Below are 13,596 nucleotides of genomic sequence, written 5' to 3'. Positions count from 1 at the left end.
CATATAGAAAATTAGCCTACATTGTACTGTATAATCTACTGCATGTATGGAAGTAAGCCATTCTGAACATAACCAATAAAAATCCACATGCTGTTGGTTTGAGCCGAAAGCACAATCTTCCTGTGAGCTGCAGGTGTTCAGTGTAAGTCGTATCCTCTCAGACTGTGATGTAAATCACTCTTATGAAGGGCTGTGGTCTGGATTATCAGTCTTTGGCATACAGTGCCTGATACAGACATAAATACACACAAAACTCACCTTAGAACATGATCGGACTCTGAATATGTAGATTACCATATAATTAATAAGGGTTTTGATTTAATGAGAGCTTGCATAAGAATATTTGCTCTCTGATCTTTTCTGCTGGTACTTGGATATTTCTCACTTTGTCTTATCCACAAATCTTTGGTTTTGCCTTTCAAAGGATAGGACAGGTTTGTTTTTTTATATTTTTGTATTTTTCAGATTTCAAAAATTATCCTTGACCCTACGGTAATATGAATTATTTCCCCTGCTCATTTGGGGTATTTAAAGTGTTACAGTTGCACCCTAATTTTAAATGTGTTGTATTTCATTTAAATTAATTCATTTACTTATTTAAATAATTTTTTATTTCATTTACATTTAAGTTTATTTAAATTTAAATGTATCAAATATTTATAAAGCTGATTCATGGTTTGAGCTCATCTTTAAAATTCTCAAAAAAATTATATAAAATAATAATAATAATAAAGATATATTTGATGCATTTGCCTTGGACAGGAGCTCAAAGGTCATAGTATGTTTCAGGGGTATTTTAGTGAATATCCACTGGAGTGGTTTTTCACTGTTTGAAGTGCACTGTGTGTGGTTTCCATTGTTTTTCATGAAAGCATTTTGAGAGTGTGTACTATCTAATAATTGTTATTATTTGCATGCATTATTCTGAAGGATGTCTGTGCTCAAACACTATGGGTCGTGTCCCCTAACAGGTCAATATTTGCAATAATTTCAATGCAAATTCAGCCATAAGATTATCGAGTTTTGCAGATACTGTGAATGGAAGTTTGTTTGGTTTTCCTGGATGTGGATTGTTTGCTCTTCTGGTGAATTCCATTTACTCATTAAATTAATTTGACAGGAATTATGAACTTGTTTTAATATGTCTCTCACATATGTCTCCACTTGTGAAATGTCATCAAGCTCATTTTTATCTCTGCCGTGCACAGAAAAAATAGCCGTCATAAATAAAATTGCAGGAAATTGCTGAATATACCAAACACATAGTGGAAACTATGATTATTAATAGAATGAAGTGTCAGATTAAACAGCATAAATAAGGCACTGAACTAAATATAATCATGTTACATACAATCTAGGCTACTGTAGACTACACAGACACGAGGTTTTGTGGAATGGTAGTGAAATACGCTTGGATTAACGCAGACACGTTAGGTGTACAATTTAATACCTGGCTATTAAACGTTTTCATTGTAAAATGATCAACAAGCAACTTCTGTAGCGGCACGCAGTCGTTGATGTGCTGTCACGTGGTAAGCGTTACTTTTCTCAGCGCTGGTCAGGATAGACCAATCATATTCGTTTACGATTATGGATAAAGAATAAAAATAAATAAACTATTTTACAGCGATTGTTGCTGTGAATTTTACAAGATTCAATTTATTAATTAATGTATCATTTCATTATTATAATATAATAATAGTATTTAGTTAAATAGCTTTAATTTATTTGTACTTTCGTGAAAATTAAGTTTAGTTCGCATGGTATTTCACGACTAAATTTACTGTTCAATAAACATGATAAAATTGTAATAATAATTACATAAATATTATGTGCGGAATGCTAACTCATTTATGAAAAAAATACGATTTGCTACATTTTTCTCTCATTGCCTAGCTTCTCACTGCGCATGCGCGCTAAATTTGGTTCGTGGCTAAAGCGCGCAGGCGCAGTGCGCTCGCTGAAGTTTGGAGTGATTCGTGGAAGTTTTAGATTTGGAGGAAAAAAAGCACGGCTGAAAATCGGGAACTTGTAAAATGGCTTTTCGCAGGAGAAACAAGAGTTATCCTTTCTTCAGCCAAGAGTTTCTCATTCAGAATCACGCGGACATTGTGTTTAGTTTGGTGATCTTTGTTTTGATTGGACTGATGTTTGAGGTGAGTTCAAGAGTTTTGGATTTCTTTGGATCTTTTTTTTTCTTGTCTGCGTCTCACACAGCTGTTTTTCTGTCTCTCTCTCTCTTTCTGTCTTCTGACTTTTAACGTTACATCGAAATTAAACGTGCAGCTTTAAAACAGACCAACAAACTTTACTTTTAATGTGAATATGTAACGTTAAAGCCTTTGAAATCATCATCAACTAACTAAGTTCAGACACTTCGTTTATGCATTTTATCTAACGTTACATTAAAAGCATGCATTAAACGTTGAATTCAATGCATTAAAAGAAATCAATATTTCACAACTTTATTCAAAACTTGTCACCATCACCTGGGCCCATATGTCTGAGGATGAAGATACATAAAGTTCATAATGCATTTAATGTGTAATTTGTTAGTTATGAAAACATAAACCAGGTGTTATGATGGTTTATTTTAAATTTATGGTGCTGTTGCTCACGTTTTCTGCTGAAGTGCCACGTCAAATCTCTCAAGGGCTCTCACTTTGACTGACATTCCTGAAGAATCCGGTTTAAATCTATTTCAGAAACACTTCATATTTAAATACATCGTGATCTGTCGCTTAGAAAGCCGTGATCTAAAGCAGAAAATGTGCATTTGAAGTTTCTAGATAAGCAGTCTTCTCAGGTTTGTCGTATTTGCCTGTTGAATGCTTGCAAACGTTCAGAAAAATGAATGAAACTATTTTCTGTCATGCAAGCATCATGTCTGTGTTCAGACGGGGTTTTCCCTTCACATCTGCTGTTTCACACACCTGCTGCTCTCGACATCTGTGTGTTTCATTCAAACGCCTCTGTGCTCATGACTTTAAGACACAAATCAGTGGGAAGTCATTTGACTTGTTTAGCAGTTTTTCATGGATCAAACTGCTAAAATGCATCATATGAAATGTCAGTACTGGTTTTCATCTCAATCCTCTGATCAGTATCTATACAGTGTTCATGAACACACCACTTCCACTAGATTTATTATAAGAAGCTATTATTTTGGCAAAGTTTTATTAGTCAAATGTCCAACAATATCGCAGACAGCAACATAATTTATTCCCCCTGCAAGGTCCAATTTTGAGAAACATTTCTTAGAAATAAATACATTTTATTAGGATGTAGTAAATAAAGAGTAAGTACCAATTGCAAAGTATGACAGGTTGCAATAAAATATAAAATTATTTTATAATGCATTTGACTTTTATTTCAGTATTATTATTATTATTATTATTATATTTCCCCTGTTAGTTGCATATTATTTTTTGTATCATTGAGATGCTTATATATATATATATATATATATATATATATATATATATATATATATATATATATATATATATATATATATATATATATATATATATATATATATATATATTTTTTTTTTTAAAAAATGTAATATTTTTTAAATAATTATAGTAGTATTCCGTTTATTTAAAAGTTTTTTTTTTTTTCCTAATTTTAATTTTAACATTTTATTAATTCAGTTTTTTTTTCCTATTAGTTTTTATTCATTTTTGTTTTAGTTATCCAAACCAAACTGAGAAATCTTCCTTTGGCAACTAACTAAATACTTACTAAATATAACGTTTATTTTATTTGAAGTGAAATAGACATTTATGGTTTAAGTTATCCTGGTTTGTTGTCGTTTTATTCCTGTAAGTATTTGTACTGGATTTTCATCTTCCTATTAAACAAAACCGTAATAAAATACACATTCAGGAGGTTTTCAAGTGTTTAAGAATTAAAGAATACTTTCTTTAATTCTAGCTGTAACTGTATGAAAGCACATGAGAGTTTATTATAGATCATGTGATGTGATGTGTGTGTGTGTCTTTGGGTCAGGGGTCACATCTGTGTGTTTTACTCTTCATTGTGCAGGAAAGCTGAATTCTATGTAGTGAACATCAGTTTCTCTCTCTTCTCTCTTTCAGACAACAGCGAAAACAGCCATTTTATTCATCCAGCCTCAGTATAACATCAGCACCATGAGCACAGGTTTGACACACATTCATGACAGTCTCTCAGATCTGCTGCGGTCTGATGCATCAGTGACGTGAGCTCATGTGTGTGTGAGTGTGTGTTTCAGATGGAGAGGTGACTCTGTATCATTATGGATGGAAAGACTGTGCCACTGTCCTCTTCTATCTTTGTATCACCATCATTCTTCACGCGGTGGTGCAGGAGTATGTGCTAGATGTAAGTGCTGCAATACTTTTTGGGTAATGTAGTTTTAACCTAATTAGTGCATTTTTTGCAAGCAACAGCTGAAGGTCTTTAACTCTTTCCCCGCTAGCGTTTTTGAAAAAAGTTGCCAGCCACCTCCAGCGTTTTTGATGATTTTCACTTACATTTCATGGACCCCAGAATATTTTTTTTTTTGTATGAATATCTGAACATGCAGCACATCAAAATAAATATCAGACCCTCTACTTTCAAACACAAATAATACATTTTATTCTAGCTTCAAGCATGTTTTGTTTTTGTTTTTGTTTTTTTAAGGTTTAAAAAAAATGCAACATTTTAAGCAAATTTTTTTATTTTTTCAAATGCTACATCTGGATCATATTCAGTAATATTGTCAAAGCAAAGTTGCAGTAGATCATCAGTATTCCAAAGCTTGCACAGGCCTTTACATCTTTCTGGATTGACATATTACTCTGTAACATTAGGCAGTTTTCATTTAAATGCAGTAAATGCAGTGTTGATGATCGCATTATTTTTCATATGCATATGTATGGCAGCCTGTTTCCGCCAATAAATAAAAAAATAAAGAAGGTAATTGCAACTTTTTATCTCACAATTCTGATTATTTTTTTTGTCATAATTGCATGATACAAACTCACATTTTCTTACTTTTTTCCTCAGAATTGTGAGTTTATATCTCACAATTCTGACTTTATATTACGCAATTTTGAGTTATAAAGTCAGAATTGCGAGATATAAACTTGCAATTCTGAGAACATATCAGTCTATAACCCCCCCAAAATTGGATTTTAACTTGCAATTGCGAGTTTATATCATGTAATTCTGACTTTATAACTCACAGATATAAACTCGCAATTGCGAGCAAAAAAAAGTCAGAATTGCGAGTTATCTCACAATTGTGACTTTACAGTACATCTCGAAATTCTGTTGAAAAAAAAAAAGTCAGAATCGTGAGATAAAAAGTCCCAATAACCTTTTTTATGTTTTCTAATTCAGTGATGGAAACGGGCTTCCATACATATGAGAGAGCTCATTTCTGCATCTTTCTGGTCTGTTTCTGATCGGCACTTTCTAGACTCATTCAGGAGACGTGTAATAGCGCCCCCTAATGTATAACAGTGAAAAAACAGGAATCCGAAAAAATTCTGTGTTTGGCAGGGAAAGAGTTAATGTGCATGCCTTGTTATTTATTCATTTACATTTCATTGGCTGTTGTGTGCTCCATTTCAGAAAGTAAACCGACGTCTGCATCTGTCAAAGAGTAAAAACACAAAGTTTAATGAATCTGGGCAGCTGTGTGTGTTTTACCTGGTGTCCAGTTTATGGAGTCTCTACGTCATCGCCACAGTAAGAGCCACCAGATCGTACACACATTAAACATCAAACTCTCTGTTTGTCACCTGATTGTTTTCATGTGATTGGCAGGAGGGATACATTCTGCATCCCAGCAGCCTTTGGGAGAATTATCCTCATGTTCACCTGAGGTAATCATAAAGCATTCAATGTGTGCATCGTGAGATCTTTTTGGTCGCATTATGCTTCAAAATTCTCACTACTGCAAAGTAAAAAAAAATATAATGTATGTGGAAAAAGTAAATTAAATTTTTTTTTTTTCTGTTGTATTGTTGTTGCAGGTTTGAGATTTTTTTTTTTTTTTTTGATATTAAAAAAATTTCATTCAAAATAATTTAATTTAAAAAAATGTCATGCAAAATGTATTAATTGTCTTAAGACATTTAATTTTTTATGCAGTATACATTTTTTTTTTACTTTCTTTTATTGATATTATTTTTTGCAACTTAGTAATTTCTTTTTTTTTTTAGGTAAAATTCACTCGTAGATGTTCAACAAAATATAGCATACTGAATATAACATGACAAATAAAACATGGATGTCAGTATCAGTGGTTGTTTTGATTGTGATTGTGTCATGTGACTGTAATACGGTCTTTCTGTCAGGTTTCAGGTGAAGTTTTTCTACCTCACACAGCTGGCGTACTGGTTTCACACACTACCTGAGCTTTACTTCCAGAAAGTAAGAAAGGTAAGAGAAGATGAAAGGAAAACAGAAACATTGATGGAGGGAGATATACACATACATACACATATATGTGTGTATTTGTGTATGTATATGTATGTGTGTGTATATGTATATTTATATGTGTGTGTGTATATACATGGTAATTATTCTGTATAATAATTGAATTGTGATGCTTTTTTCTGCTTTCAGGAGGAAATCCCACGTCAGCTGCAGTATGTCAGTCTTTATCTGTTACACATTCTGGCTGCATATCTGTTAAAGTAAGACCAATGAATCAAAAGTTTCCACTTTATAATATCAGATATTTGTACTGAGTGTTTAATATGTATTTGTGATCTCTCTTCAGTTTGACGCGGGTCGGGCTGGTTTTGTTGTTTCTGCAGTATCTTTCTGAGATGGGTTTCCATCTGTCTCGACTGTTTTACTTCGTTGATGAAAACCAGCACAAAATGTGAGCCATACTTCCTCACACACATACATATTTTATTAAGAGAAATTCAGCAAGGAAGCAATAGATCAAAAGTGACAGTAAAGACCGTTATAATGCTCTTTTGAACATTCTATTCATCAAAGAATGCTTATATATTATGGTTTCCACAAAAATGTGAAGCAGCACAACTGTTTTCAAATTTAATAATAATAAAAAAACAATCTTGAGAAGCAAATCAGCATATTAGAATGATTTCTGAAGATCATGTGACACTGAAGACTGGAGTAATGATGATGAAAATTCAGGTTTGATCAAAGAAATTAATTGCATTTTAAAATATATTAAAATAGAGAACAGTCATTTTAAACTGTAATAATACTGTTTTTACTGCATTTTAAACAAATGAATGCAGCTTTGGTGAGCGAAAGAGACTTCTAGCTAAACCGTAAGCTGTCTCTTTTGATGGTGGTGTCTATCATAACATCTCTGTATAACAGCAAACATGCTTGTATTGTGTTTGTAGGTTTGAGATGTGGTCTGTTGGGTTCGTCCTGACCCGGATGATCACTCTGACTCTGATGTTCCTGGCTGTGGGCTTCGGTTTGGCTCGTTCTGAAAACCAGATGCTTGATTTGGAGACGGGAAACTTCAACACTCTTTCTATCAGGTGAGACACACGTTCACACTTGATGTTTTTGTCGTAGTACTTCATCAGAGACCCAGACATGAGGATAAAGCTGTGTTTGACGCGCAGGCTGCTGGTGTTGTTCGTGGTGTGTTTCACTCAATCATGGCTGCTCTGGAAGTTCTTCCGTTTCCAGCTGAGCCGAACACGCGAGCTGAGACTGGAGCAGGCGGCCCGGAAGAGAGCGGCCGCTAAACAGCAGATGCAGCGCACGCTCAAACGGGATTCAGGTACATATTTAAAAAATGAATAATAATAATAAAAAATTATTGAAGTATGTTTTATGAGAAAGTAAACCATCTTAAAAGGCTCTTCCAGAAATTAAGGCCTTGAAAGGTTTTAAATCAGAACAGAAAGTCTAATAAGTTTAAATTCATTAAATGTTGCATGCACTGAAAAAACATCTTTGCCAGTACATTTATCTTGTTTTTCCAAATTCAAATTTGTAAACAGCCTTAATTCAAGATACTTGAGATGCAAAATCAAGATATGAAGTCTTCTTTTGTTTTTGTTTTTGTATTTTGAGAGGGAGAGAAATTGAACAAAATTAGCTGTGTTTATACTTCAAACAAGAGCAAACATCCGTCCATGGGAAATGAAGACTTGTTCTCCCTTTGATTTTAGTAGATTTCTCTGAGCCATTGACAGCTATTTATTTCTTTCACTTCATTTTTAAAAATGTCTTAAAAAACAAGACTCTTTATCATGGGTCATTTTTGCTTTATCTTTATTTAAGAATCTTTATACAGTATGTTTGCATTGGAAAACAACACAAAAATACTAATGAAGAACATACAGTGTGATTATTCCATAGTTAGCTATTTTTGTAAAATGAGTTAAAAGGTAATGAAGATTGGTTGGAAGTTGTATTTATAAAACTTGAAGTGTGGTTCGTTTAAATCATTGTTCTCCTTAAACATTTACTTTTAGAGAACATTGATGCATTGTGTTCTCTTTAATTTATTCCTAACATTTTCTTTAATTGGTATTTAATTGGTCTAAAATTTAGCTTCATAAAACTTGGAGAAACCCTGTGCAATTAAAATAAAAAATTAAAACCATTTTCATTGCAGCAATTTCTTTTAAGACTAAATTTGAAAGTTGTTTTTTCCCAAAAACGCTATTAACCCTGTTGGTTTCATTGGTTTTCATGCAATTTGCCAAAAAATCGGCACACTGAAAAACACATAGATTCGCATAAAAATGAAAACCTCTATTGCACCTTGTCAGAGACTTAAAATGCAATAAATTGCATCTATTTCCATTGAATTTCATTGTGTTAGGGATCAATTTGACCAACATATTTTGTATGTCAAAAATTAGCTGCACACACACATTTTTCCCCATAAAGAATGAATTGGCCTTTTATATAGCGTACTACTGTACACACAATGACTACTTGTAGTTGTGCAAATAGTCACTACAAGTACAGTATAAATAGTACCTAACTTTATTTGTACTTCGTTTAAATAGTATTTACTGCTATTTGTACTACTCCTGTCTTGGCTTTTATGAAATGGTTTCTCTCATTATTTTCAGTGCTTTCAGTCTAGTAATTGAGATACACAAAACTAACAACAAAAAACAACCTTTGACTGACTTCTTTTATTGTAAATCTCAACTAGACAACGAAACGGTCAATTTGACCCCAACACAAAAGTCCTCACCAAAGTTAATCGAGTTTGTTTTGTCAAAGCTGCATGCACATTCATGACCCTTACATTTAGTTGTTTTCCTCACACAGAGCTACAGTGAATGGCTTAGAATTGTCTACTTAAAGAAAAAAAAATCATACAGGTTTTGTAAATATGTTTTTAGGTGAACTTTCCCTGCCCTCTAGGCAGTAATATCCTTTTGTTGTGTGTGTGTGAAAGCTAAAATGTGATGCTCAAGAAGGGTCTGATGTCTTGGGTTACATGAGGTTTCCTCTCTGACGCGAGCTGTTTGTGTGTTCTGCAGTTGGTCACCATGAGAATGGACTGATTAAAGCAGAGAACGGCACATCTCCTCGTCTCAAGAAGATCAAGGCGCCGTAAACTTCAGCCCCATTCCAGCGCATGGCCTCCACACATCGAGGGCACAGGAACAGGAAAATGTTCATCTGCCTGCTGCTTCCTGTTTCCACATCAAGAGAAGTGCATGTGGCATTTCTCAGAGGAAGTGACGATGGCACCCTCAGCGGGCTCTGGTCAACGTACTAAACTTCTCTTTCCAGTTTCAGTATTCATGTAATTTCTTCTGCATATGTTTGTAAACTTCACTCAGTCTTTCTTTATTAAAGCGCTGTTTTGAGGTTGGTCTGTATCTGCATGTCTTGAGGTACAAAAGACCGTAGGCTTGACACTCAACGTATTGAGATGATTTGAATCTGAGGTGTTATTTTGAGACTTCACACATTCTGGGTTTGTAATGAACAAAAGACTTGCATGACAATCCAAAAAAAAAAAAAAAAACAGCAAAAGAAACATTGGAAAATCAAGTGTTGTAGTAGTGAAATGTCTTTGAACACACAGCTTTGTACGTTTATGCAGTTTGATATGTGATTGTATATGACAATGCTTTATAAATATTGAACATTTTTGAATAGTTAAATTGTTTTGAGTTTTCTGTCTCTGCAGAAACATTTCAACATGTTTATTTCATTATTTCATCACAAACTGATAATGGATGGGAATCTAATGAAAATACTGTATGTCCTTGTGTTTCATCATCATCAAAAAAATGTGTATGAATAAAAAGAATCCTGTTATGAACATTAAATGTTTTATATTAATTAAAACCAGCATGAATTGAAAATAACGTGTATTTAAAACTGATTTATAATTTTGCATTGGGGTCATGAGCTTAATTTCTAGTGCAAAAAAAAAAATAATCTAATTCTCTTCAATAATCCAAATAATTATCATCAATTAAATTGTCATACATGGACAACTTATTAAAAATTTAATATCCGTAAAAATGTATAATAATAAAATATTTGTGATTACTGGGTAAGGTTTTAATTCAGACAGATTTCGCTCTTGTAAAGCTGAGTCTGAATCACAAACTGGCATCACAAACTAAACACATTTGCGTGGTGCTTCTTTCACACCGCTAGATGTCAGTGTCACCACATAAAACATTTCTAGAGAACATAAGTGGATCCTATTTGTGGAAAGTGGAAGATAGATCACTTATAATAATGTACTATTTGCATACAACTGTTCATTACATTAATTTTTATCTAAGATGAGATGTGATATTAGTATCTGACCCGCCTGATGTCTTGCAGTGTTCTGGTGTCTACAGTAAGTGGTTTGAGCAAGATGTCGGGGTGAATCTGTTCATAGTGTTTCCTGCTGAAGTCCTCACAGTCACACAGCAGGAAGCGCCTCCCCATCAGCATAACCTCCTCACCAACCCTGAAGTCTTCAGGAGAGAATACTCCTTCACATCTTGTGGAGAAACTTCCAGAACACAGAGACAGATCTCTGGGTTAAAATACTGATTATACCCCTTGATTATGCTCAAATTAAATATAAATGCAGTCTATTTGGGACCAAACCTGAAGAAAGGAAAAATAAATATATATATTAATAGGAAAATAAGTAACGGAATAAATGACTTGCTACAACAAATACAATTAATCCTGAATGTATTTTTGTATTACTTTTGTATTTGTATGTATATATGCTTTTATTTTATTTAACTTTTTTTCTTTAAACAACAACAACAACAAACATCAGACAAAATGCAAAAGAAAACCACACTAAACTAAAAATAAATATTGTTCCTTTATTTCTAACTGTATTTTAAATTAATTCATTTATATATATATATATATATATATATATATATATATATATATATATATATATATATATATTTATATATATATATATATATATATATATATATATATATATATATATATATATATATATATGTATATGTATATTTATATATTTATTTATGGCTGCAAAATGAGTCAAAATAAAATTGCCATATAGCTTAGTGTCATAATCTAAACAAAGGCTGAAATGTAATTAAATAAATACAGTCTGTTGAATTTAACTTGTAACTTGTAGTGTAAAATAATATTATTTTATCAAATATTTTAAAATATACTTTTGGTCAGGTTGCGCAGCCCTATATATAAATACTTTTAAAATAAAAAATTTAGTGAAAAAAATTAAACACTACCAGTCAAAAGGTTTTGAACAGTAAGATTTTTGATGTTTTTTAAAGAATTATCTTCTGCTCACCAAGCACCAAGCAATTTGATCCAAAATTCAGCAAAAGCAGAAATATTGTGAAATATTTTTACTATTTAAAATAACTGCTTTCTACTTTATTATTGTTAAAAATGTAATTTATTCCTGTGATCAAAGCTGAATTTTCAGCATCATAACTCCACTCTTCAGTGTCACATGATCCTTCAGAAATCATTCTAATATGATGATTTGCTGCTCAAGAAACATTTCTGATTATTATTATTATTATCAATATTTAAAACAGTTGAGTAATTTTATTCAGGATTCTTTGCTGAATAGAAAGATCCAAAGATCTGCATCTATCTGAAATAAAAAGCTTTTGTAACATTATGCACTAGACCATTCAAAAACTTGGAGTCAGCATGGTGGATTATAAAAGTTAATTTAGCAATTGCTAAATTAATTTTTATAATCCACCATGCTGACTCCAAAGTTTAAAAGTGATAAGAACATTTATATTATTATTATTTTATAATGTTACAAAATATTTCTATTTCAGATAAATGCTGTTCTTCTGAACTTTCTATTCATCAAAGAAACCAGAAAAAAATAATACTCAGCTCTTTTCAACATAATAATAATAATAATAATTTTTTTAAAGAGAAGCAAATCAGAATGTTAGAAAGATTTCTGAAGGATCCTGTGACTGGAGTAATGATGCTAATGATTTTAAAATACAATCAAATGAAAAGTTATTTAAAATAGTAAAAATATTTCACAGTTTTACTGTTTTGCTGTACTCTGGATCAAGTAAATGCAGGCTTGGTGAGCAGAAGAGACTTCTTAAAAAAAAAAAAACTTTCAGAATCTAACTGTTCAAAAACCTTTGACTGGTAGTGTATATAAAAATGTATCTGTTTACCTGCATGTCATCATGTGAACATTAACCAAATCAGAGAACTGTGAATATGCTAATGTACTGTCAAATTATTGAAATACGAACTATTATTAATGATGTCTACGGGGTTTGGCTCCCCTGATTTAGTTTGTCAAAGCTTATATAAACACAAAAAGCAACAAAATTGTGTCTTATCATATTATTTTAATGTATTATCTTAATTACGAACACACCGGTTTGTAGTGCAAACAGTTTTACCGTTTACTGCACGTTGTTATTCTCCTCGTTAATGAACCGGAAGTCTCCGCCATAGGCTTACTCCCGCGTTGAAGAAAAAGGTGGATCGACATTACGGTTTATTACCCTAATCTCGATTAAAATAATTTAAAGGTTTAAGTAAATAAAATAGGTTACGTTGTTCTCTCATAGGACTGCTGCGCTTCCCCGAGGAGGTTTATTTATAGCCGTCTCCACGGAGACCACAAACACTGGCGGTTGTCATGGTGATGTAAACAATTCCTTTCACGTGTCTTGTGGATCAATTCACCAACAGGCGGCGCTACAAGTTGAGTTTATTTAATGCTCCATAACAACCAAAACAAAAGCTCCCACAGCTCCTGCTCTGTGCACGAGCTGATACTCCTATAAAGCCATGCTGAAATATTACAGGGAAATAAAACAAGTGTGAGAGGCTTACAACACAAACATCCTGCTGTTTCACATACAAACATTCACATGCATACACATGTCCAGTCACTTCTTTTGGCTTGCTTTGAAAAAAAAAATGCAAAAAACTTGAATATTATATATTAAATGATCTCTGTGTGGGAATGGGCTCTTAAAAATAAAGGCTTCAGGTACAGGTATAATATTTCTCGCAATAGTAATACTTTGTTTGGCATATATATATATATATATATATATATAGATATATATATATATATATATATATATATATATATATATATATATA

The 13,596-nt window shown here is 32.5% G+C and overlaps 1 protein-coding gene across 1 annotated transcript; it reads left to right on the top strand.

Moving 5' to 3' along the window:
- The first annotated feature begins 1,947 nt into the window (after positions 1-1,947).
- Positions 1,948-10,124, top strand: tram2 (translocation associated membrane protein 2). The gene is made up of 11 exons (XM_019126492.2): positions 1,948-2,156; positions 4,104-4,167; positions 4,259-4,368; positions 5,608-5,724; positions 5,803-5,861; positions 6,336-6,420; positions 6,607-6,677; positions 6,764-6,868; positions 7,371-7,514; positions 7,602-7,762; positions 9,492-10,124. The coding sequence occupies exons 1-11, from the start codon at positions 2,037-2,039 to the stop codon at positions 9,566-9,568; spliced, it is 1,113 nt and encodes a 370-aa protein (XP_018982037.2). The 5' UTR covers positions 1,948-2,036; the 3' UTR covers positions 9,569-10,124.
- The last annotated feature ends 3,472 nt before the right edge of the window (positions 10,125-13,596 follow it).

This window comes from Cyprinus carpio, chromosome B20 (assembly GCF_018340385.1).
Source record: "Cyprinus carpio isolate SPL01 chromosome B20, ASM1834038v1, whole genome shotgun sequence".
NCBI lineage: Eukaryota > Metazoa > Chordata > Actinopteri > Cypriniformes > Cyprinidae > Cyprinus > Cyprinus carpio.
Note: the sequence above shows the minus strand (reverse complement) of the source record. Positions and strands in the feature narration are given on the sequence as shown.

Bases quoted from the DNA above. Each gene is read 5' to 3' on its own strand.
- tram2 (XM_019126492.2), top strand. From the start codon at position 2,037: ATGGCTTTTCGCAGGAGAAACAAGAGTTATCCTTTCTTCAGCCAAGAG. The intron at 4,369-5,607 runs GTAAGTGCTGCA...GCTCCATTTCAG, and splicing joins TGCAGGAGTATGTGCTAGAT to AAAGTAAACCGACGTCTGCA. The intron at 7,515-7,601 runs GTGAGACACACG...TTTGACGCGCAG, and splicing joins TTCAACACTCTTTCTATCAG to GCTGCTGGTGTTGTTCGTGG.